Source organism: Carya illinoinensis, chromosome 1 (assembly GCF_018687715.1).
Source record: "Carya illinoinensis cultivar Pawnee chromosome 1, C.illinoinensisPawnee_v1, whole genome shotgun sequence".
In the NCBI taxonomy this organism is placed as follows: domain Eukaryota; kingdom Viridiplantae; phylum Streptophyta; class Magnoliopsida; order Fagales; family Juglandaceae; genus Carya; species Carya illinoinensis.
The window spans coordinates 34,028,145-34,049,849 of record NC_056752.1 but is presented as its reverse complement, the minus strand read 5'-3'; the positions used below and the strand labels follow the sequence as shown (position 1 = coordinate 34,049,849).

The 21,705-nt window shown below is 35.9% G+C and overlaps 2 protein-coding genes and 1 long non-coding RNA gene across 3 annotated transcripts; all 3 read left to right on the top strand.

Moving 5' to 3' along the window:
- Window positions 1-445: 445 nt before the first annotated feature.
- On the top strand, window positions 446-1,914 carry LOC122315764. The gene is made up of 2 exons (XR_006244111.1): window positions 446-942; window positions 1,026-1,914. It is a non-coding gene; the product is annotated as an uncharacterized LOC122315764 (long non-coding RNA).
- Window positions 1,915-3,263: 1,349 nt separating this feature from the next.
- LOC122315757 (NAC domain-containing protein 83-like) lies at window positions 3,264-5,158 on the top strand. Its single transcript, XM_043131896.1, has 3 exons — window positions 3,264-4,024; window positions 4,154-4,452; window positions 4,621-5,158. The coding sequence occupies exons 1-3, from the start codon at window positions 3,853-3,855 to the stop codon at window positions 4,921-4,923; spliced, it is 774 nt and encodes a 257-aa protein (XP_042987830.1). The 5' UTR covers window positions 3,264-3,852; the 3' UTR covers window positions 4,924-5,158.
- An 11,604-nt stretch (window positions 5,159-16,762) lies between these two features.
- On the top strand, window positions 16,763-18,841 carry LOC122291901. The gene has a single exon (XM_043099979.1). It carries the CDS (start codon window positions 16,763-16,765, stop codon window positions 18,839-18,841), a length of 2,079 nt encoding a protein of 692 aa, XP_042955913.1.
- The last annotated feature ends 2,864 nt before the right edge of the window (window positions 18,842-21,705 follow it).

The following is a 21,705-nucleotide window of genomic DNA, read 5'->3' as shown; positions in this document are numbered from 1 at the left end:
GTCCAGTACTAAGCTGTTTTAAATAATTTTTGGATTTATATGTGTGAAAAATTCATTTGAATTTTCATATATATTTTTCAAGTAGAATATAGGCCCAATTTTTTTTTTTTTTTGGTGGATAATAAATTTTCCTTGAATTTGGTAATTAAGTTAAAAATCTTTTATGGGCTGACATAATTTTTTTATTTTTTGAATAAGTTGGTTTGTTATTTCTTTTTTTAGGGATCAAGTCAAGATTCAAAATAAAAGAAAAATGCCCATTTATTAATGTATTAAGTTTCCCTAATTGTAAGCCTAAATTTTTAAAAGGAGTCCTACCCAATCACCAAAAGCCCCAGCCCCGTGAGATGAAATAGACTCCCCGTCGTGCAGTTCCCTTTGCATGCACGGCTTGACCGTGTCCGTGTCTTTCGCATGCACGTTCCCTCTTATTTTTTTTTCCCTCTAGGGTTCAACCTTTTTACCTCTATTTATAAGATGCATACACGTCTCTTATGATTACAGTGAAACTGCCACCAAACCTCTCCCGTCGCTATCCCTGCACCCAGCACCATCACAGAACCATCCTTGCTCTTTCACGGCACCCTACACGTCGGAATCACCACACGGCGGCAACCCATGCTTTGCATGCTCTACCGCACACATCACTGCCCTGCACCACCGTTTGCTAGCCACTGCCTAGTTACACTAGAGCTAACTATCAGAAACCACTCAGCCATCCCGTGTTTCGACCATCTCCTGCAACCACGAGAACTAGTAACTCAAGTCCAGCTCAGCCACATGAAACCGAAACCACCCCTGTTTTTGATTTCCGAAAACAGAGCAAGGGAAGCTCTCCCCATACTCTCGGTTTCCAGCCTTGCTACACTCCGGAAACTACCCAAAAAACCCACAGAAATCGCCGTCCATTTCCCCCTCGGGTCCGTCATTAGGGAGGCCGCGGTAAGTCACCGGCACCTTTCCGCTTCTCCCTCTCACGGCTCCTCTCTTCATGTGTTCTCATCTCTCTCTCTCTCTCTCTGCAGCCACCCAGTGCCGCCCTCTTCTCCACCACTTCGCAGCGGTCTCACGGTGAGTCTCCATTGTTAGATCTGATTCTAGCATTTTCGTCCCTGTATAGCAAAATGTTGGGTGGGTTTTTCTTTTCGCAAGCCACCCGGGGTTGAAAACATGGAAACTTGTAGTTATATTTTTTAGTTTGGGCTTCGGGCTTGTGTTCTTTTGGTTACTTTTAATTTCTGAATTGTTCTTTACGTAAAGATTTTTTTTTTTTTTTTTGAAAATCAAATGTTTTGGTATTGGGGTTGAGCCGTGCATATCGTCTTGGACTTGTGTTTATTTGGTTCGGTTTTGGGCCGGTTACGTAGTTTTTGGTTCGGGCTTTTCTAAATCATTTTGGACTCGTGTTTTAAATTATTTTGGAGCAGATATTGGGGTTGCGTTATAAAGTAAGTTTTTTTTTTTTTTAATTTTTTTTTTTAATATGAAGGAGATTGGTGTCTGAGTTCATATTTGAGTTAAGTATATTGAATGAATATTGATGATATTGAAAAATGATGATAATTTAGGATTGTGAGCGCTTTGAATTTGGAAGAATAAGGTACTGTTTGGTCACAAAGAATTTTCATCTCAAATACAAAATTTTCATATTATCATTATAACTTTCTCAAATCTCCATTAAAAATCGAATAAACAATTTAATCTTTTTTTTACTTTTTCAAATTCCAAAACAATAATAATATTAAAATATAATATTTTAATATTTAATCTTAAAATTCAAAATTCTCATCTGAAAAATCTCACTGGCCAAGCAGAACCTAAAAATAAGGTGGTTTTTAGTATTCCAGGTTTTAATATTGAGATACATGTTGGGTTGAAAATTTACGAAAACTACATGATTATTTTATAGGTGACGTTTGACTTTTGTTCAATATTACTGTGGAGGAATTCTGATAAGCTAAGAAGTCTAGTATGCGGGATTCCTATACTAGACTTTGTATAAAAGAAATGAACTGAGGTTAATTTTGAAAAAGTATGCATGTTTTGTTATGAAAATAATTTTGAAACACCTTAACTATTTGTTTTGCATTACTCATAAAATCTTGTATAAGAATAAGGTATTTTCTGGCATGATTGGAGTAGACATGAGCTATTTTGACATTTTATTTCTGAACTGTATAAAAGAGAGTGCATATGAAATTTTGTACATAAATCATATTTTTGTGATCAGATTCTGTTATGTTTTGAAAATGTTTTATACTCTGATATGATGTGATGTGATTTCTAAAAATCTCTGGCATGATATTCTGTTTCTATTTCTGTTATGTTCTGACCTTACCACGTGTGTAACACTGTGGCTTCTGTTCGGATTGGTACCAACTTTTCTGTTTCTGGTGCACCCACTTTGGAAGCAAAGTGGTTTTTTGCATGTTCTTTTCTTGTGCACACTCGGAATTTCGAGAATAATAAGGAGAAGATTCACATTCTGTTTCTGCTAGGTTAATCCCCAGGGTTTGCACAACCCTACCACGAGATTTAAACATAGAATTCTGTTCTGATGTAATGTTTCAATTCTGTTGTGCCAAAGGAACTCTGAATAACAATATTTTTCTAAAACTTTCGCTCTAATATTTTTTATAACATGTTCTGATTCTGCATTCTGAAAGTAAAACAATTTTGTTCTGCATTTTGAACTCTGTAAATGCTCATGTTTGCATACTAGTATATGCTCTCTACTTCCTGAATTGTTGATAACTCACCCCTTATCTCAAAATATTTTTCAGATAGTTTTGATAGTTTAGCTAAAGAATAAGAGTAGGAAGTTTTAGCAAGGTGTAATGATTGTAGTATAATAAGTGCCCGAGGGTATAAGTGCTTATTTGAGAGTCATAGTTAGTAAATTGATTTATTTTTGAATATGTTGATTTGATGAGTTAAGGATATTTTCGAGTCTTTGGGAGTTTTTAATTTATGTTATTGAGAATTTCGTTGTTGTCCCTATGAAGGAACATGGATATTTGGTTTGAGTGAATAAATAAATATTTTATGAAGTTTTCTAGATTTTATAGTTGTGATATTGAAGTGGATATCAAGTAATAAGAGCTAACTCTCATGACCTCCAGGAACGAGGTGTTACAAGGTAGGTGCTCGGTACGAGCAGTACCTCATCTCAATGACTAATAAATGTCGTATAATAAATTTAAAAAAGAGTTCATAAAAAAATTAAGAAAAATGCAAGTAATATATTTTTTTTCTAACTTATATTTAGCGACAACATGGTACACAGAGTAGATCGATAATCTTGATAGAAATTTGTCAAATGAAAATATAATTCATATAAACTTAAATTGATTTGTTTCTATTTATAGATAAAGTCGTAAGATGTAATATAAGTAATAAAAAGATACCATGGTTTATTAAAAATATAAGACTAATCTAATTTAATTTTCTTCATTTAAAGGGGAATTTTATGGACAAAACACTGAAATAGCACAGTCCAATACATATTCCCAAAAGCCCTATCCATTCTTGATCTCTTTAGTAAACAAATTATCTTCTCTGTATGTGAAATTCGATCTTTGAAAACTAAGATCATTTAAAATTTTAAACCACGTAGACTCTTCTACAGCTTCTCGAATTCTTTAGCTTTGGCTATAAGATCTGAAATTTTACCCAAACACATCCAAACTTTATCCGTTCGTTGCTCTCAATTATAGAGTCCTACTCTCTCTTCTTCTAGCAGTAGTGGGATTCCCATAAAATCCAGAGAGAACAAATTCCTCTCCAGCTTCCATATAATTAACAGTAAGAGATCAAAATTTTTTGTACTGGAGAGAGCTGCGATAGGTGGAGATGTCGAAACGTTGGTGTGCATCTTTCCCCATTGGGTTCAGATTCGATCCCGACGACGAATTGTTGGTGTCTTTTTATCTATGGCGGAAAGTACACGAGGGGCTGGATCTACCGAATGGTCCCATCGTTGAAGCCGACGTCTACGCTCATGAACCATGGTTTCTTCAGTACCGTAAGTTCTTCTTCCAGTACCTTTCGTTTCTTCTCATGATAATCTTTTCGCGGTCGTTTTTAATTCTAATCTTCTACGTACGTACAGTACTGATGATTCTCTCGCTGGTTTGAAACTTGGTGCATGTAGATGGTAATGATCCCGCGTACATGGCCGTGAACAATGACCGATATTTTTTTGTGAAGAGAGAGCCAGTATCTAGAAACGGTAATGGGAAGAGAATCAAAAGGGATCTGGAAGGGGATTCTGATGGAGGTTGGTGGAAGGCCAACACCGGAGACATGGAAATTAAAGACTCGGACGGCCACCTCGTGGGTTACATGAAGTCGCTCACCTTCTTTAAATACAAAAACAAAGAACGAATTCGGAAAGAGGCAACCAAAACCGACTGGATTATGCACGAATACAGGCTAGCTTCCGATTCTCAAGTAAGCTGCATGCATGTGTTCATATATAAATTACCTCATCATCATGAGTATTAATTATATAGTGTGTAATTACGCTTGCAATGCTTTTATTCCCATTATATGTATATTAATTAATTTTTACTTTCTATTTAATCGATCATTGATGTTGTTTTATGCAACTACGTACAGTTTCAAAGCTGGACTTTATGCCGAATAAGGTACCGTGGTCATGATCATGTGCAGCACGGTCCGAGGACTGACCCATCAGCGTCGGAACAAGCATTTTTGGATACGAGGATCACAGATATTAATCCGTCGTCGGATCAATTACAAGCATCATCGGGTACGGGCCGGATTGGTACTTCTGATCCATCATGGGAACTAGTTTCTCGGCCAGAAGCACACGATGATGAAATCGATGCCATTCTTAATATTCTTAATATGCCCCCAGAGAAATTTCAAGCATTCTTGGAGAGTGTTTTAGTACTTTGAGACAAGTCCATGCATTCTTGGCGACTTAATTCACCAGATCAGGCAGATCGAAAGTGTAGAATTAAACACATTATGACTTTTATGATTATTAATTAATGTACGTATTTGATAGAAACTCTAAGAAGTCGATCTTATCTAAAATTATTTATTTTCTGTTAAGATAAATAAATTTTTTGTATTTGATTATTTCTTGGTTTGTAGTAGTGGTACTAGTTGAGAATCTCTATTCTGTTCATTTTGATGAACCTAATTCTATAGGTTCTTTGTATATTTTACTTTTTGTGTAGAACCAATGGGTAATTGCATTTTTATTCCTAATTAATTTGGATATATAGAACTTTTTTTTAATGTACAATAATTATTATTCCATTCCCAAAAAAAGATTTTGGGTTTGGATTTAGAGATGAGATAGTTTTAGATGAAAGATGAAAGTTGAATAAAATATTGTTATGATTATTTTAGGATTTGAAAAAGTTGAATTATTTATTATATTTTGTGTGAAAATTTGAGAAAGTTGTAATGATGAAATGAGATGAGATGAGATCACTTCCCAATCCAAATTAGGTTTTAGAATATTTATTCTTTGCATGTGCCCAGTACTAATATAGAAGTCGTATAATATTAACTTTTGGTTGCAAATGCTTCTTTCTGACTATTAAACTCACCGCAAGAAAGCATCGCTGACCACAACTCTCAATGAAGGGATTGAGTTTTTTTTTTTTTTTTTTTTTTTTTTTTTTTTTTTTCTTTCTTGTGACCCAGCGAGAACAAATTACCTAGGAAAATATTTTACATTTTTTGGTACCAATATGCACCTGGGCATGAGGGGTGGGTAGAACAGCTTCAAAACCGACTGAATCAATGCCCTTATACTTTCATTAAAGCATATTTGATATTTCGATCTCTCCAACTCCAATCTGGCAATGATACATAAAAAAAAAAATAGTTAGGTGAAACATGGGGTTACTACTATGTATTCCCATAAAAATAAATAGTGCAATGATCCTAAGTTTCCACAAGCAGAAAATTTGATCATCATATGGAGGCTGAGATCAAATTATACCCCACCCTTTTTATTGTCATAATAATCAGAAATACTTTAGGATCTTAAGTAGATTAATATGATCCATTTTTTTAAGAGCCGTAAAAAGGGTGGGGTATAACAATTGTAATTCCATTAGGATTGGATGAATTCTAACAATTGTAGTATCCATCAAGTTTGTACATTGATATAAATTTAAACAAACCAACTTTGTGGTTAACCAGGGACTTTTTTGAATTGTCAATGAATTGAAAACTAAAACAGAAAAACATGTACAAAATATTCTACTAAAATACTATGTAAGATATAATATTGTAAGATAAAATATTGTAAGATATAACTTCAGGCCAAAACTAGCCATTTACCGAACATAAAATTCTAGAGTTATAAAAAAAAAAAAAAAAAAACAAACAAGTAAACTCTTTGAACCGTTTTTGGATGCGTAGAAAGCGTCGCACTTGTGCAAGGCCATGCAAATCAGAGGCGTAAATTGAAATCTCAGTTCTTCTTCAACTCGTTAGAAGAAAGTTGATTCCTCAAATCTACGGCTACTATCCGGCATGGTCATGTACTTAAATTATTTTTGGTTCTAAAATCTATTAGGTATTATGCTTTTTATGCCTAAGTGAAAACCCCAGTAGAAGGCATGGTTGGTGTGTGACTGGGCTGATGGGGGAACCTGTAGGAAGGGGGGACGACCTGCCGATAAAGACATGAGCATAGGATTTCATAGAGAGCTCCTCTAAAATACCTTCAACTTTGAGTATGATGAATGAGTGCAAAGATCTTTATAGAAGTCCCTGTCCGATCAAGCCAGAGAACCTGATACTTTGTAGAAAGGTACGACACTTCTCCCAGCACACAAAATGAGATCGTGTTTTTCTTTCTTCTATCATATTTGTCAAAAAACCTGATACTTTGCAGAAGCAGCATCGTAGAAGTGTCGGCAACCAGCCATTCAAGAGGAAATCAATGCTACTCTGAGTTCCATTTTTTTTTTTTTTTTGATGGCAGAAGTCAATTTTAGGGAGGAATCGAATCCCATTGCTGGTTCTATGAATCATGAGGCCAACCAAAACCATCAGTGATTTGGTGATCATCAGATCTATGGCCATTACAAAGGACAACCCAGAAGTTCAAAACCATCATCAAATTTGGCTTAAAATGGGTATTACTGGATTTACAAGCAAACGAGTTTCAGTTAACATCCTCTTCTGTTCTCATCTACATGGGTTGGGTTTTTTGATTTTGGACGGGTGGGGATGATGGGTTTTTTATATAGCCCTAATTGCCAGGTCAAGGTCATGTAAATTGAAGAAGAAAAAAATCAGTCTTTGTCGCCAAGATCAAATGAAATCACTACCTAGAGTAGCTGTATCTGCTTGCAGACACTCGAACACAAAATACTGTAGATGATAACCAAAATATCGAACACAAACAATTGTAGTTGAAGACTTATATGACTTGGAGGTTTATGTTTTCCACTAAGAAGATAAAGAAAACATCATGTCAAGGCCATAGATTACACTTTTAGGTGTAACTCTTCCTATAGAAAAATTTTAGGTGTATTAATTATTAATACCAAAAGACAACTTTAGAGTAGACAAGGTTCATGACTTCAAAAAGTATATGATAACAAAGAACTTCAACAATTTATTTATTTTGCCAAGATAACAAACTTGCATATAATTAACACATGTACTCCATCGATCTTTCTTGTTTAATGACTCTTGTATATATAATATAGTACAGCATGTGTTTTCATGTAAGCCCTTTCCCCAATTATTCAACATCCAGCCACCAGGAGAAATCTTTTTCATATGCTACAAGAACTAGAATTGGCCGAGACATGAGCATAGAAAAATTTTGTCAGACAAATGTCTATTGTTTGTCAAACATAAACAATTTAAGTAGGCAATATCCTCTTGCGTGACCTTTTTTTTTTTTTTTCTACTTGGAAGAAATCAACAATGTCATAAAATATTATAATGAAGAACATCACTTGCAAGATCCATTTCTTTGTCAATTTTTTGCTAATGTAAAGCTAATCCTAATAGCTTATAGATGAATGAAGAATTAATATATAGCATAAGCTTAGGTAATGATTATAAATTTAAAAAACACAAATCCAGGGGACCCATCAAAACTAAACTCAGTATGCATAATTTTTTAGATACTCGACTAGAATACTTAAATAAATGGCATACACCACAAAAAGGAATAAGTATAAAATAAAAAAGAAACAGACATTAAAGGACCCTCCGTTTAGGTGGTGGAGGAGGAGGACTAAAATCACAATTTCTAAATGCCAAACTTGGAATAAATTAGAATTCATAAACTTTATGTCTACATCAATTACCTCGAAAGGGTCCCTCCGTCACTTATAATAAGAAGGCGCTCATTGATCACCAACTTCTTTACCTTAACCTTTAAGTTTTTCTAAGTGTACACACATTATCATATGTTTAGGAAATAGATAATGGTAAGGACAAAAAAGAAGAAGAAGAAGAAGAAGAAGAAGACCAATTTAACATGCCATGATATAGAGACAGTGCATCACTTTAAAGTTGGGCTGGGATAGATAATTAGAAATAGTTAAGGTGGGATAATGGCTACAGGTTAAGACCAAGAATTTATATGTTGAACTAAAGTTGTTATGTCTGAAGTTTTAGCTATAAGAAAGTTGCACCAAACATGCTTCGACTTGAGTTTTAGCATAACGTAGTTAAAGGTGATGCTTTAGTGTATTAGCAAATATATATATGTGCATGCGAGAGAGTGGTCTACTGCAAATAGATAGGCACATATATAATTCACTTTATTGTAGTAGAGTTATAGAGAAGGACAAGTATTTATAGCTTTTGTCGTATTTTGAAAAACTAAAGGACTCCAAAACCATGCCTTGAAACCAACACAATACCTCTATAAAGAATAAGATCAAACAATGGGGGTCTCTCCAACCTAAAAAAAATCTGGCAATGTAAAGTATCTGAGCAGAAAAAAATGAATAACAAAATAAATTTCTTCCCTTCTGGCTTGCTATTTCCTTTGACTGCATGCCTCATAAGTCATGTTTAGGTGCTAGCTTGCCCTATTAGATTCAGCAAAGGTGGCTGGTTTCAGGGGGAGGAAAATGTAAAAGCAACAAGCAATGCCTTAATTGCCGATGCAAATACTGATTATGTCTACCTAGTTGGAATAATCATCAATGAATTTATTATGATTTCCTTAGAGGGGACAAGAGGCCCACAAAACAAGTCAACCAAAACCACCAAGAGGAGATAAGCATATGACAAATAGTAAGACCATCAATATTAATAGCAATGAGTATATCTTAGACTTGCACTTCCAGTGCAGGTAAAGAAGATGCAAAATCCACATTATTGCTAGACAAAAAGCTTGAATCTCTATCAATACTCCTTGCATAAACATTGCAATTTTACCATTTTGATAGTGTGAGAGACACTGCCAAAACTAATTGGTATGTATCCAAATTCTTCTCTTTCACAATTTTGCCACATTTTAACATGATGGGGGTATGTATGCCAAGAAGATACATACACGTGAGATAATATATACAATGTGGCCAACATTATTGCGTAGAGGAAAAATTATAAACATAGCATGATGGATTTCAATCAAATAACATGTACAAAAGTTATTGAACGATATATGTATCATGCACACATAGTTCATAGCTTATAAAACCAACAAGCTATTTGCTTGTAGGAAAACCGACTTGCTACAAGTAACCCAAACAGGGGAGGAGGAGGAGGTGGAGGAGAAAGAGAGAGAGGGGACGCCGGGGGGGGGGGGGGGGGAGGAGGGATAGCAAATCAACTCACTTGTTGTCATTTGGATGACAACTCCTAGTAATATTTTCTAAAGCTAAAAGGGAAAAGCATATGAGGAATACTTTGTGGAACAACTAATAGCAAAAGCCAGAACTCAATGAACTTTGGTAGCAGACTATAAAATAAATTCAAGAACTAAAATTTGTGTTTCAGTTTTAGGTAACTATAAATAAGATAATACTTCATGGATCACCAAGTTCCAACAAAAAGTTCCCCTACAATTTCCCGTTGTGTCTTAACGCCAGTGCACTATGAAGTGATAAAAAGATTTTGTTACAACGATTTTGAACATATAGCGACAAATTATGCAGCTGCAATTTCAAATGCCTAGTTACAACGCTGCTTCTTCCGTCGCAACAAACCCAAAGGCGCGAAAAGGTAGAAAAACATATCATTTTACCCTTTCTCTCCTAATTTGTGATTCAGCAACCCCGACGCCAATACCCATGCCGAAATTTCTTTCCTCACCATTTTCGCCTACCTGCAAAGATACAGAACAAGAGTTTGCTAAGCCAGATATATTCGCATGAATTCATTCTACTAATTCCCTGTTAGCTACGCCCGTCGATTCGGCTGTATACAAAAGCCTAAGTCTGTGCATGCCTCCATCTTGGATTTCCGAGTTATTTATTTTGGGCGTCTGAGGTATCGGCCAGAATTTTCTACCTAGGATTAGTGGGTGAATCCGTTTCATGCACCACAGGTATGTGTACCCCTTCATCCACACTCGTTGATTTCTTAAAATTGTGCACAAATATGCTTGTCGAAACGGATTTTTATGCCACCGTTACTCTGAAAGCATGTACTTTGTATATTTTATGTATTAAGGGTATGCGTTCTATTTTGGGTAGTTGTTTATTCGCCGCCAGCTCTGAATCTTCCTCATTATCTTTGCCTCTAGGGTGTTTTCGTGTGGGTTGTTTATGGATTTTGTATTGGGTATGCGTTCTGTTTTTGGTAGTTGTTTGTATATGCAACTTGTTGATGGGTTGGGATGGGCTGGAAGTTGGTTTTTTCTGTCCAAGCTATTGGTTTATTTTACGATTATTCTGGGCAGATTCGGAGTGCAAACTGCTAGTTTTTGTGCCTCCTTGCTGAAAGTCATGAGGCAGCAACCCATCAACAACTTGTTATATGCCGATCAACATCAACATAAGAATTATCTAATGTCCGATCCATGCCATCATATAAAGGATGTACATGCATGCTTGTTACAAGTGATCAAGTACAAATTTCTCAACAGTGGATCGGACATGCTTACTTCTTATATATGCCTCTTGATCCCATAATTCCTATTGTTAGATATATATATATATATATATATATAAATGCATGCTTGCAGTACTAATGCAACATGACAGTACCTGCTCTCGAACATCAATCCTTTTGCCGTTCCTGGTGAAGTACTACAGATCGAGGTCGTCATATATATATATATATATATGTAAAGAATTCACATTTTTTGTGGGGTTTTAATTATATATTTTTGAAAGTCATGATTTTATGTTATTATGAACATATATCTGTTTACTGCCCATAAAATAAAACCTGCCTATTGTAAGCTGATTAGTAGTACTCGTACTCACGACGACAACATGCATGCAGCAGCATGATTGACGGAAATAGTACTAAAACAACATTAATATCATTAATTAGTATCATTAAAAGGAATTCCCTTTATTTAATGCATCAAGTCACCGCATAGATGTCCTTAGCTACAAATTAATATATATATTTTAACGAAAATAAATGAACTTCAGACTCACAATATTTATGATTTACAAGTTGTCAATTATATGTAATTTAAATATATATTTCTTTATTTCCTTAGCACTTCACTGGATTCATTATGCTTTGGCTTATAAAAACAGGGCTGCTTTATCAGATGGTTTATTAATCTCTCTCTTTTTGAAGTGTCTCCGAGTGTGCTTGAATTTAGGCCATCCAAACGAGTATTGGCTTCCGAGAATCAGTTTGGAACTGTAAAAGGTTACTATGTATAATTTGGTGGATTGTGCGATTTTTTAAGGATAGTGGTTTTAACTAAAAGCATCTTCACCTTAATTGATAAATATTTTGAACAACAGTTTTAGGACCCCAAAGTGAGCAATTCACTGATTTCTTTGTTACGGAACTTATTCATCTTGTAATTCTTGTTTTTATTCTGGCAGTAGAAAGGTATAAATGAATGGACATATAAAATTATTTTTATTTTAGAGCTTCTGTCTTGTAGGGAATTTCAGTTTATCCAAGAAGTTTTGATGATTCTCTCTTTCTTGATCTGTGATTATTTTTTATAATGGAACATATTGTCCTTACTTAACTGAGTTGCCCTTCTTTGAATTCTTGTCTTTTATTGAATAGGCCGGGTCCTTGCTGAGCTGACAAAGCAAGTGTTTGCTGATCTTGCTTGTATTAACTATCAGATATATCCTTCTTGTCTCGTCATTTGCTTTCCGATTTGGGTTTTTTTCATTACTTGATGCTATGGCATCTAGCAGGGATCAGGTAATTGAAATGCAATGCTACAGCTAAGGGGAAACAATTGCTGAGAAATATTTCTGACTTCAAAATATACATTCCTAATAGCATGCTGTTGCTAATTCCTATAATATATGTGTTATTCAATAGTTTGGTGTGCAGCTCTTCATTTGCCCCCTTTTGAAAGACATATTGAGCTAGTGTTGGTTGTCTAATCTTTAATATGAAAATATTAAAAACTTGGATGTTAATGTAAATAATTTTTCCCTAAACTATGTGCCAATGTTGCTAGAAATCATTGCTGCAGCAGTTTAGTACTAAAGCTTTGGCTACAGTTCACACCCCTCTGATCCTGGCCTCCCCAATTTGTCAATCACGTGTTGGTACTCACATTGCACCTTTTATTTTCTCTTTCTCTTTAACTTTTTCAATATTAATGAAAATCAAAGGGGGAAGAAAGTCCAAAAGTGAGAATTTTAAAGTTGAATTTTCCATGCTTCCAAACGTTACCAAATCCACTAGATTAAACTTTTTGAGGTAGACCAAGTGGGATGACCATCTCTAAAATTGCTCAGTAAAATGACCAGTTCAAAAATTCTATAAAGCAGTCTGATCCAAGAGAGAAGAAAAGAGAGATTAATGCAAAGAAAGGAAACTGAAGTCATTATCTTATCTTAACTACCGTACATTTTCATAGCAAATACATGGAAGTTTTAAGGGATGCATGCCCAGCAGCATTACAGAGTATTGCATTACCCTGCCAATGGCCTCCACTCATCTTTGATGTTTGCTTTGTTAGAAAATAAAATATTGATAGTCCTAAAGCTAAGATCATGAGCTGATCTGGCCGTATATAAGGAAGTGCAGCTTCTACTATAGCTAACTGGCAAAGAAATAGAGTGGGAAAGAGTGTTTTGAGTATAGGGCTGAGGGGACATTATGGGTAGTATATAAAGACAAGATTGTAGCTTTTGGTTCAACGTGAGTGGAATTTTTTGCCATCTCTACTTTTCTTATTTGGTAAATATTTAATGTGCATATGATAAAGTGAGGTTGAAATTCAAATTCCAACCTATCGTTAGGGCAATGGTTGTGAAGAATGTAAACAACTCCACTAACTTGGTTTTCAAGGATCTTGGAATTTTCATATTATTCTCATTGACGTAAAAAATTGATAGCACCAAGGGAGAAAAGAGAGGATGCCGGAGGCGGGAATGGCTACAATGATCTCAGTCTCATCATAGTTGTGATGAACTCTTGAACTTCCATTCAAATTTTATTTAATTAATCTCTAAATAATGCATATATATGTAAATGAGGGATGAAAGGGATACTAGTCGACATCATAAAGATAGGGGATTTCTCCCACTTTTCAACATATATAATGACCCCAATCGAGGATAATTTCAAATTGCCATATTGTGTTTGAGCTATTATAAAAGTGCTTATAATTAGTATCCAACTTGATTCATAAAATTTGCCTGCAAGTTGAGAAAGAGATTTCTAGATAATGTAAGATCACTATTACCATGAGTGAGTTCACACAGTAGAGTCGCTCTTGGTGGCTTTGATTTGTCAGTATATGTGAACATGGATTGCTTAAGCCAACAATCCAGATCCAGGGGTCGTTGGTGTGAGAAAGTTTTCAGCAGGTGCAGGAAATGATGAGAAGTTTTCATGGCCATCCTTTTAGATTTTATTACCCTATTATAAAGATGTAAGGAAAAGATGTAATATTTCTAGGATATGGTGGGGGCATTTACCTAGAAGTTTGTGCATTTTATACAGCAACCATTGTTGGACCAAGTTTCTGCTCATGGCCCTGCCTACCTATATCTGCAGTATGCATTGATGTGAGAGTAATGAAAATGGTTGTTTTTTTTTTAGGTAGTAATGAACATCTATTATGACCCAAATAATAGCAATTAAAATGCTGTTTACAATTAACCCAAATAGTCCAACGAGAATATGCCAAATAAAATCTTTCTTATTGTTGGATATGAAAGAAAAATGATCAGAGTTGCAATAAGCCAATATATATATATATATATATATATATTTATTTATCACAACGAGAAAATAAGTTTGAATTGGATTAAAATATTTTTTAAAAATATGAGTTTGTTTTAATAGTATATATTCATTATTATCGCATATAATCACAAATGATCATTTTTTCCTGTACTGCACATATTGATCATGCATATTAAAGAAAATACAGAGAAAATTGAACCAACCCAAACATGATGCATGATCAATATTGAGTAAATCCTAATGATCATCATGATTAGAACATAATTACAATTGTTGGAAGCCTGGCAGCTCTAACAATTGTTTTCTTATAGCATTTCTATACAAGGTAAGGTTAGTCTTCAGTGTTTTTCTTGTACACTAGCAAGGCCTGAGAAATCGCCTTTATTATGACATCAAAAAAGGCATATCCATGCAAAGGTTGTAGTAAATAAAACAGTTAGTAAAGCCCCTAGCTATCCAACTTTAATTTAGTTCTGTACTACTGGATATACATTCATGAGTCACACTAATTATGGCAGATTGGAATAGCTAGGGTCCATAAATATAGGAATGGTAGAGTTTGAAGATAGAGGCAACGTGAAAGCCTTGGACTTTGCCAAAAATATGTCTCCTTTAACACTTTGTCTATTCAGCTATTAGCCCAAAGCTCATCACCCTAGATTTAATCATATCTTTGGCAGAGGTGAGCTTCTTACTATTGGAATTGGCATTCTAATAACTTATTTACTTCACCCACCTTTAATTAGTTTTTGAATATAGGAAAAAACTGTAGGCAGAGTGAAGGTTCAGTTTGCAAGAAAAATGATATAAGTATATTAACTAAAGAGTAACTTTGAAGATATGAAATTTGAAGAATAATTTTAAATACAAGTTAGTTATGGGCAAATGATCTTATACCCCTTTACATTAATAAATGTACTTCCTCCATCGAAAAGGATAACATTATATTATATTCTGTTTTTGCTTTTTTTGTTGACTGATATACATTACATGCTTCACTATAATAGCCATCATTTTGCATTGGTGATTTTGTTTTGACTGAGGAAGAAGTATTGTCTCTCTCCCAGCTTCACCGTTGTTTAGCTTTTTGTACTGATCCTTATAGTTATTATTCCTTTTTGAGATGATCTTAGTTCTTGTTTTTCGTCATTCCTTTAGATTTATATGTCTTTATTATGTGGATTTAACATTTGCTACATAACAATCTGACATTGACCCCTATATTTACTTCACCAGTTTCCACTGCAGCTCCTACTTGATATGAAGTTGGGCTGAACTATCTTGAACAACAGCCCCAGTGTGGGCTTATATTGGACTGGTCATCATTTGAAATCATTTGCTGTATTACTGATTGGAACTGTAAGAACATTTATGTTTGTTTTTACTCGCGTTTCAAACTCTCTCTTGCACCTTGATAACCATGTTGCATTAGTGTTTCTATGCATTTTTTTAACTTAACTAGGACTGTATAATTCAGCTACATACTAGGTTTACTAGATTATGTTGAACAATCATAAAAAAATCATTTAATCTAGTTCGATCAAAATTTAGAACATTTTAGTTGACCACCCAGCTCAATTAGTTGAATGCCCTTGCTGGTTGATAAACATGAATATAAGTTCCTTCCTGCAGGGGATCTGAAAATGGTCAAGTCAGCCTTATCTTCTCTTTTCCCCAAACTACTTGACCGCACTCTAAGATTTCTTTGTGAACCTTTTTGCATCTTGTTAGCTTTAGTGATGGTTCACAAAATTCCTTGGTTTTACATGATTAGAATACAAAATGAAGAGGTCATTGGACCTGCAGTAACTGGGGCATATCTCTTTGTACTATTTGACAAGCCCCTCGCTTCTATTCGTAGGAGTGGAAATAAGAATGTGTGCCTTTAAATAAAAATTAAGACTTTATTTGGGTGGTACATTCTGAAATGATCTAGTACTGCCCTACATTTTATCCAATGCCAAATACCGTTGCCATCTATACATTTTCTGGAGTGTTGGCGTTAATAATTACACCATGATTTAGGCCATCTCAAATCATTGGTATAATGTCTACCAACTACATGCATTTTAAATTGGACTTAGCTTAGTACCCACATAACTTCAATAATTTCCTAGTAGCTTATAAGTTCTGAATAACGTGTCTATGCAATTTACTGTCTGATTATATGCCTCAACTAGTTTATGCCTCAACCAAGACCGACATTCCACTACATTCCACTATGCCTATTGTGCATGGATGCAATTCATCAACCATTTCTTCAGCTCAAGAAATTGCATTACTTTTATATTAGTCGATGGATTTGAAAACCTTTTCCCATTTAAAGGCTTTCCATACACAATTTTCCTTGTGCACTTTGCATAGCTAACTAGTTAGGGACATTTTAATTTTGTTCCCTAACATTAAGCCTGTTTATACTAAATTCTAGATGGACAAAAGTTGGTTAACTCCTTCACCTGCATATGCCGAAGGAGTTAACCAATTCCTATCACTTGCACAAAACCATGCAAGGGGCCAAAACTGCATACGGTGTCCATGCCGCATATGCTGTAATAATCTGTGGCTATCTTTCCCTGAAGTGCAGAGTCATTTGTTCATAACCGGGATTAATCCAAGTTATACACAGTGGATATTTCATGGGGAGAAGGAGACACAATATTTTAATATTGGATCTGATGATGAGTTAGATTATAATGGTGGGGACGATTACATCGATGAAATCGACCAGCTGTTAGATGATGTGCGGGCGGGTACATTCTTCAACCCGCCCCACGACAGCACGTCGGGGCCTACTCAACCACCCATGGCTGAACACATCCCAATGTCTTACTTTGCACAACTACTCGATAATACTCGTCGTCCACTTTATCCCGGATGTACAAAATTTTCAAAGTTGTCGTTTGTTGTAAAGCTGCTACATATAAAGACCATTGGTCATTGGTCAATCAAATCATTCAACATGCTCCTCAACTTATTGAAGTTTGCCTTTCCTGATGCTGATTTGCCACAGTCATATGAGGAGTCAAGGTCATTAGAGCGGGGGCTAGGGTTCAAGTACCACAAAATCCATACATGCCCCAACGATTGCATATTATTTTGGAAGGAAAATGCTGATAAGAATGTGTGCCCTATATGTAATGCTTCATGGTGGATGTCAAATACACATGGGACACGAGTTCTCCCTCAGAAGGTTTTACGGCATTTCCCGTTGAAACCTAGACTGCAGCGGCTATATATGTCTGCAAAGATAGCAACTGATATGCGATGGCATAAAGAGAAACGAGCTTCAGATGAGACAATTACGAGGCACCTAGCCGACTCAGACTCTTGGAATAATTTCGATAAAGACCATGCATGGTTTGCAGAGGATTCTCGAAATGTTAGACTCGGTCTAGCTAGTGATGGCTTTAACCCCTTTAACAATTTGGCTAAACCTTATAGCATATGGCCAGTTATTCTCGTACCATATAACTTGCCTCTGTGGCTATGCATGAAAGACCAATTCTTCATGACATCTCTCATCATTCCAGGGCCGAAATCACTAGGGAATGATATTGATGTTTACTTGCAGCCGTTGATCGATGAGTTGCTTGAACTTTGGGAACATGGGATAGCTACGCATGATGCATCCACATCGTCAACATTCATGTTGCATGCAGCATTATTATGGACAATAAATGACTTTCCAGCCCTGGGGAATCTTTCCGGGTGGTCAACCAAAGGAAAACTAGCATGTCCACCATGCAACGCAGATACAGACTCAACATGGTTGAAGTATGGTCGAAAGCATAGCTATATGGGACATCGTCGGTTCTTACCACTAGACCACATTTGGAGATGCCGAAAGAATTTGTTCAACGGTAAAGAAGATCACCGACTGCCACCACAGGTGTTATCAGGTTCAGATATATTAAGTCAACTATATATGCTCGATGATCTCCAATTTGGTAAATCTCATCGAAAGAGAAAGCGAAGGGCTGATGAGTTGAACTGGACGAAGAGCAGCATTTTCTTCATGTTACCCTACTGGTCAACTTTGATGCTGCGGCACAATCTTGATGTTATGCATATTGAGAAGAACATTACTGATAACATCTTGGGCACTTTAATGAACATTCCTGGAAAAACAAAATATACTATTAATGCACGACGTGACCTTGAGATCTTGGGTGTAAGAAAAGAATTACATTTGAAGCGCGAAGGAGAAAGGGTTACATTGCCACATGCTTCTTATATATTGCAAGGTGATGAGAGGACTAAATTTTGTGAGTGGTTGGTGGATGTAAAATTCCCCGATGGGTTTGCTGCAAACATCTTGCGATGTGTTTCTGTGCGTGACTGCAAAATCTCTGGGTTGGAAAGCCATGATAATCATGTATTTCTGCAACGACTACTTCCTATAGCAGTTGGCGGGTACTTAAGAAATGACATTTCCCTAGCATTGACTGAGCTTAGCAGTTTCTTTAAGGAGTTGTGTTCACGAACACTTGATAGAAATCGCCTATAACAACTGGAAAATGATATTGTACTCATCTTGTGCAAACTGGAGATGATTTTTCCTCCTGTATTTTTCGATGTTATGGTCCACCTCGCTGTCCATCTGCCCTGTGAGGCAATATTGGGTGGTCCAGTGCAATATAGGTGGATGTACCCATTTGAAAGATACCTGGGCAAGTTCAAACGGTATGTTAAGAATAAAGCTCGGCCAGAAGGTTCAATTGCAGAGGCCTACATTCACCTTGAATGCTTGATATTTTGCTCAATGTAAGTAGAAGATGTTGAGACGAAGTTCAATCGAGCGGATCGGAATGTTGACGGTTCAGAAGCGGAGACAATGGATGGCTTTGCCATTTTCAACCAGAAAGTCCGTCCTTTGGGAGTTGCCTCTAATATCCCTTTAGATCATGAACTCCTTGCTTCAGCCCGGTGGTACGTGCTTAACAACTGCACAGAGATAGCCCACTACCTACAGTAAGTACACCTATTATCTATGTTTATTATTTACTCTCTGTTGATCTTTACCACTACCTACAATGCCAGTGCATATTATCCACAACTTGATTTTACCAATTTGTGCACATTGTGACTTGGTGTGCAGAGAACATCATGAAATGTGTCAGCGGACGAACCCTACTGCAGTTGATCGCACACATAAGAATGACTTCAAACTATGGTTCAAGACGCGTGTAACGTTTCTTCTGTGCCTATGGATTTTTTTGTCACATTTACAATTTCCTTGAATAGTGATCAATCACTATGGAACTAGTTTTCTTTCTCTTACAATTTTCCAATATTGTAATAGGTTATAGGCCAACGTAACCTCAATCCACTTGATCTGTCGGCTGATTTATATGCACTAGCCTGTGGTCCCGAAAGTTGGGTTGCATCATACGCTGGTTGTATTATAAGTGGAAAACGGTTCCACACAAAGCGGCGTGAAGTCAGAAGACGTACACAAAATTCAGGAGTCTTTGTAGCTGGTGACAATCAATCTAATAATGTTGACTTTTATGGTATGATTCATGACATCTTGGAGATACACTACATGGGATGGCGACGCGTGTTCCTATTCAGCTGTGAATGGTATGATGTTGGAGATCGAAGACGAGGGGTACGAGTGGATGATCATTTAATCAGTGTCAACATGGACCAGACTTGGTATAAGGACGAACCCTTTGTCCTAGCATGCCAGGCATCCCAATGCTTTTACATAAAAGATGTACGTGTCAAAGGTAATTGGCATGGAGTGCAGAAATTCACCAATAGGAATGTATACGATATTCCACCAATAGAAATGGTGGCAGAAGAAAAAGATATGAATGCGTCCAGTGACGCTGATGCCTATCAAGAGAATGAATCATCGCATCATTACACACCTGTCCAGGGTCATGATGTGCTTGTCCCAACTCCATTGAGTAGGAATGATATTGAACCCAGGCGTGTTGATGCACGAGAAGCAGGTTGTATAGATAACGCAGGACTTGAAGATTTTATCAACGATGCCGAACTTGGCTCTACATCAAGTGATGCTACTGGTGACAAGGAAGGTTCTGAGGAGCATGGTTTTACGACAGAGTCCGAATAAGTCTGAGAGTAGACTTATTTAGTGATAATGCTTTGATTGAACTTTTGTAATAATCTGACTCTAATGAAAGTTATAGGGAGCATCTTGTCTTCAGTCAAATATGTATCAAATACATAGGTGTATAACAATTAAGATATTGAATTAAGCTATGTGTTTAGTTGCAAGTCCTCTTAACTGATGCATGCAAGATTTATTTATTCATGTGCAGTGATGTTGGAAAAATGCTGGACCTGGAAATCTTAGTCAATCTTGTACCTAGTTGGCTACGTGAATAATGTGGTAATTGTTCTTTATGTTTGTGTAGCTTAGTGAATTAATCTACCAATATATTAATGCTCAGATGTTTATGCAGGCCACAACTAGGCATCAAAGTGGTTGTGCCTCATATGTGTTGGGGACATGCAATTTGGTGATGCTGGTGGGAGCCCTCCGTCCAGAAATTATAACGTCTAGTTTGAATCTAACAAAAACAAAAATTTCCAATTTGCTGCCCCTCCGCCCTCCCAAAATCTGAAAATAGTGCCTATCTTAGTTAGAATACATAAATGACTAATGATCGCGCAACCTATCTAATAAGAGGACATAATATTTACGGATATAAAATTAATACTTACTGGTATATAGCATCATAAGATTGTTGATTGTCATTATAACAAAGCAGCAAGAATGAATGTTAGAAAATTACTGAAAGCATCCAATCATGGTGCAATTAATTGGACGTATTTATTAGTAGATATTGAATATGATGGTTGAGATTAGAAGCAGGTTGCCCCCATGGTATAATAATCAGCTATATATTAAGCGTTTTAGGAGTGTAGAAATGTTAAATATATTGATGTACCATCCATGGTGTGCCAACCATTTTATAAAATATTTTTGGCATAATGGATAAATTGGTCTAGATCAGAATTTTCAAACACACCAATACATTTTTGGACTTTGCCATGGTGTTGTCTTTTATAAAGTGATCGTTGAAGAACTTTTTCAACTTAATTTGTGTCATATTACAATTTCTATTACACTTGGTACCAAAAGTGTAACTAGAACATGGGTAAATAAGTTTTAATAAAATTCTTCATATTAATGCAGATTCCACAATTACATAGAAAATGGTCAACTTTAAATTTCTATATAATTACTGAACTCTCACATTTGAGTGAAATTCAGAACAGGTTATGGTGTGCCAGTGGATATTTTAAATGATTTTTTGGCAACATGGACAAATTGGACAATATGCTGAATTTTCAAACACACCAATGCAACTTTGGACTTTTCCATGGTGTTGT

Excerpts from the sequence above, each read along its gene's own strand:
- LOC122315757 (XM_043131896.1), top strand. The coding sequence starts at position 3,853 with ATGTCGAAACGTTGGTGTGCATCTTTCCCCATTGGGTTCAGATTCGAT. Across the intron at positions 4,025-4,153 it reads ACCATGGTTTCTTCAGTACC|ATGGTAATGATCCCGCGTAC; the intron begins GTAAGTTCTTCT and ends TGGTGCATGTAG. Across the intron at positions 4,453-4,620 it reads GGCTAGCTTCCGATTCTCAA|TTTCAAAGCTGGACTTTATG; the intron begins GTAAGCTGCATG and ends AACTACGTACAG.
- LOC122291901 (XM_043099979.1), top strand. The coding sequence starts at position 16,763 with ATGGACAAAAGTTGGTTAACTCCTTCACCTGCATATGCCGAAGGAGTT.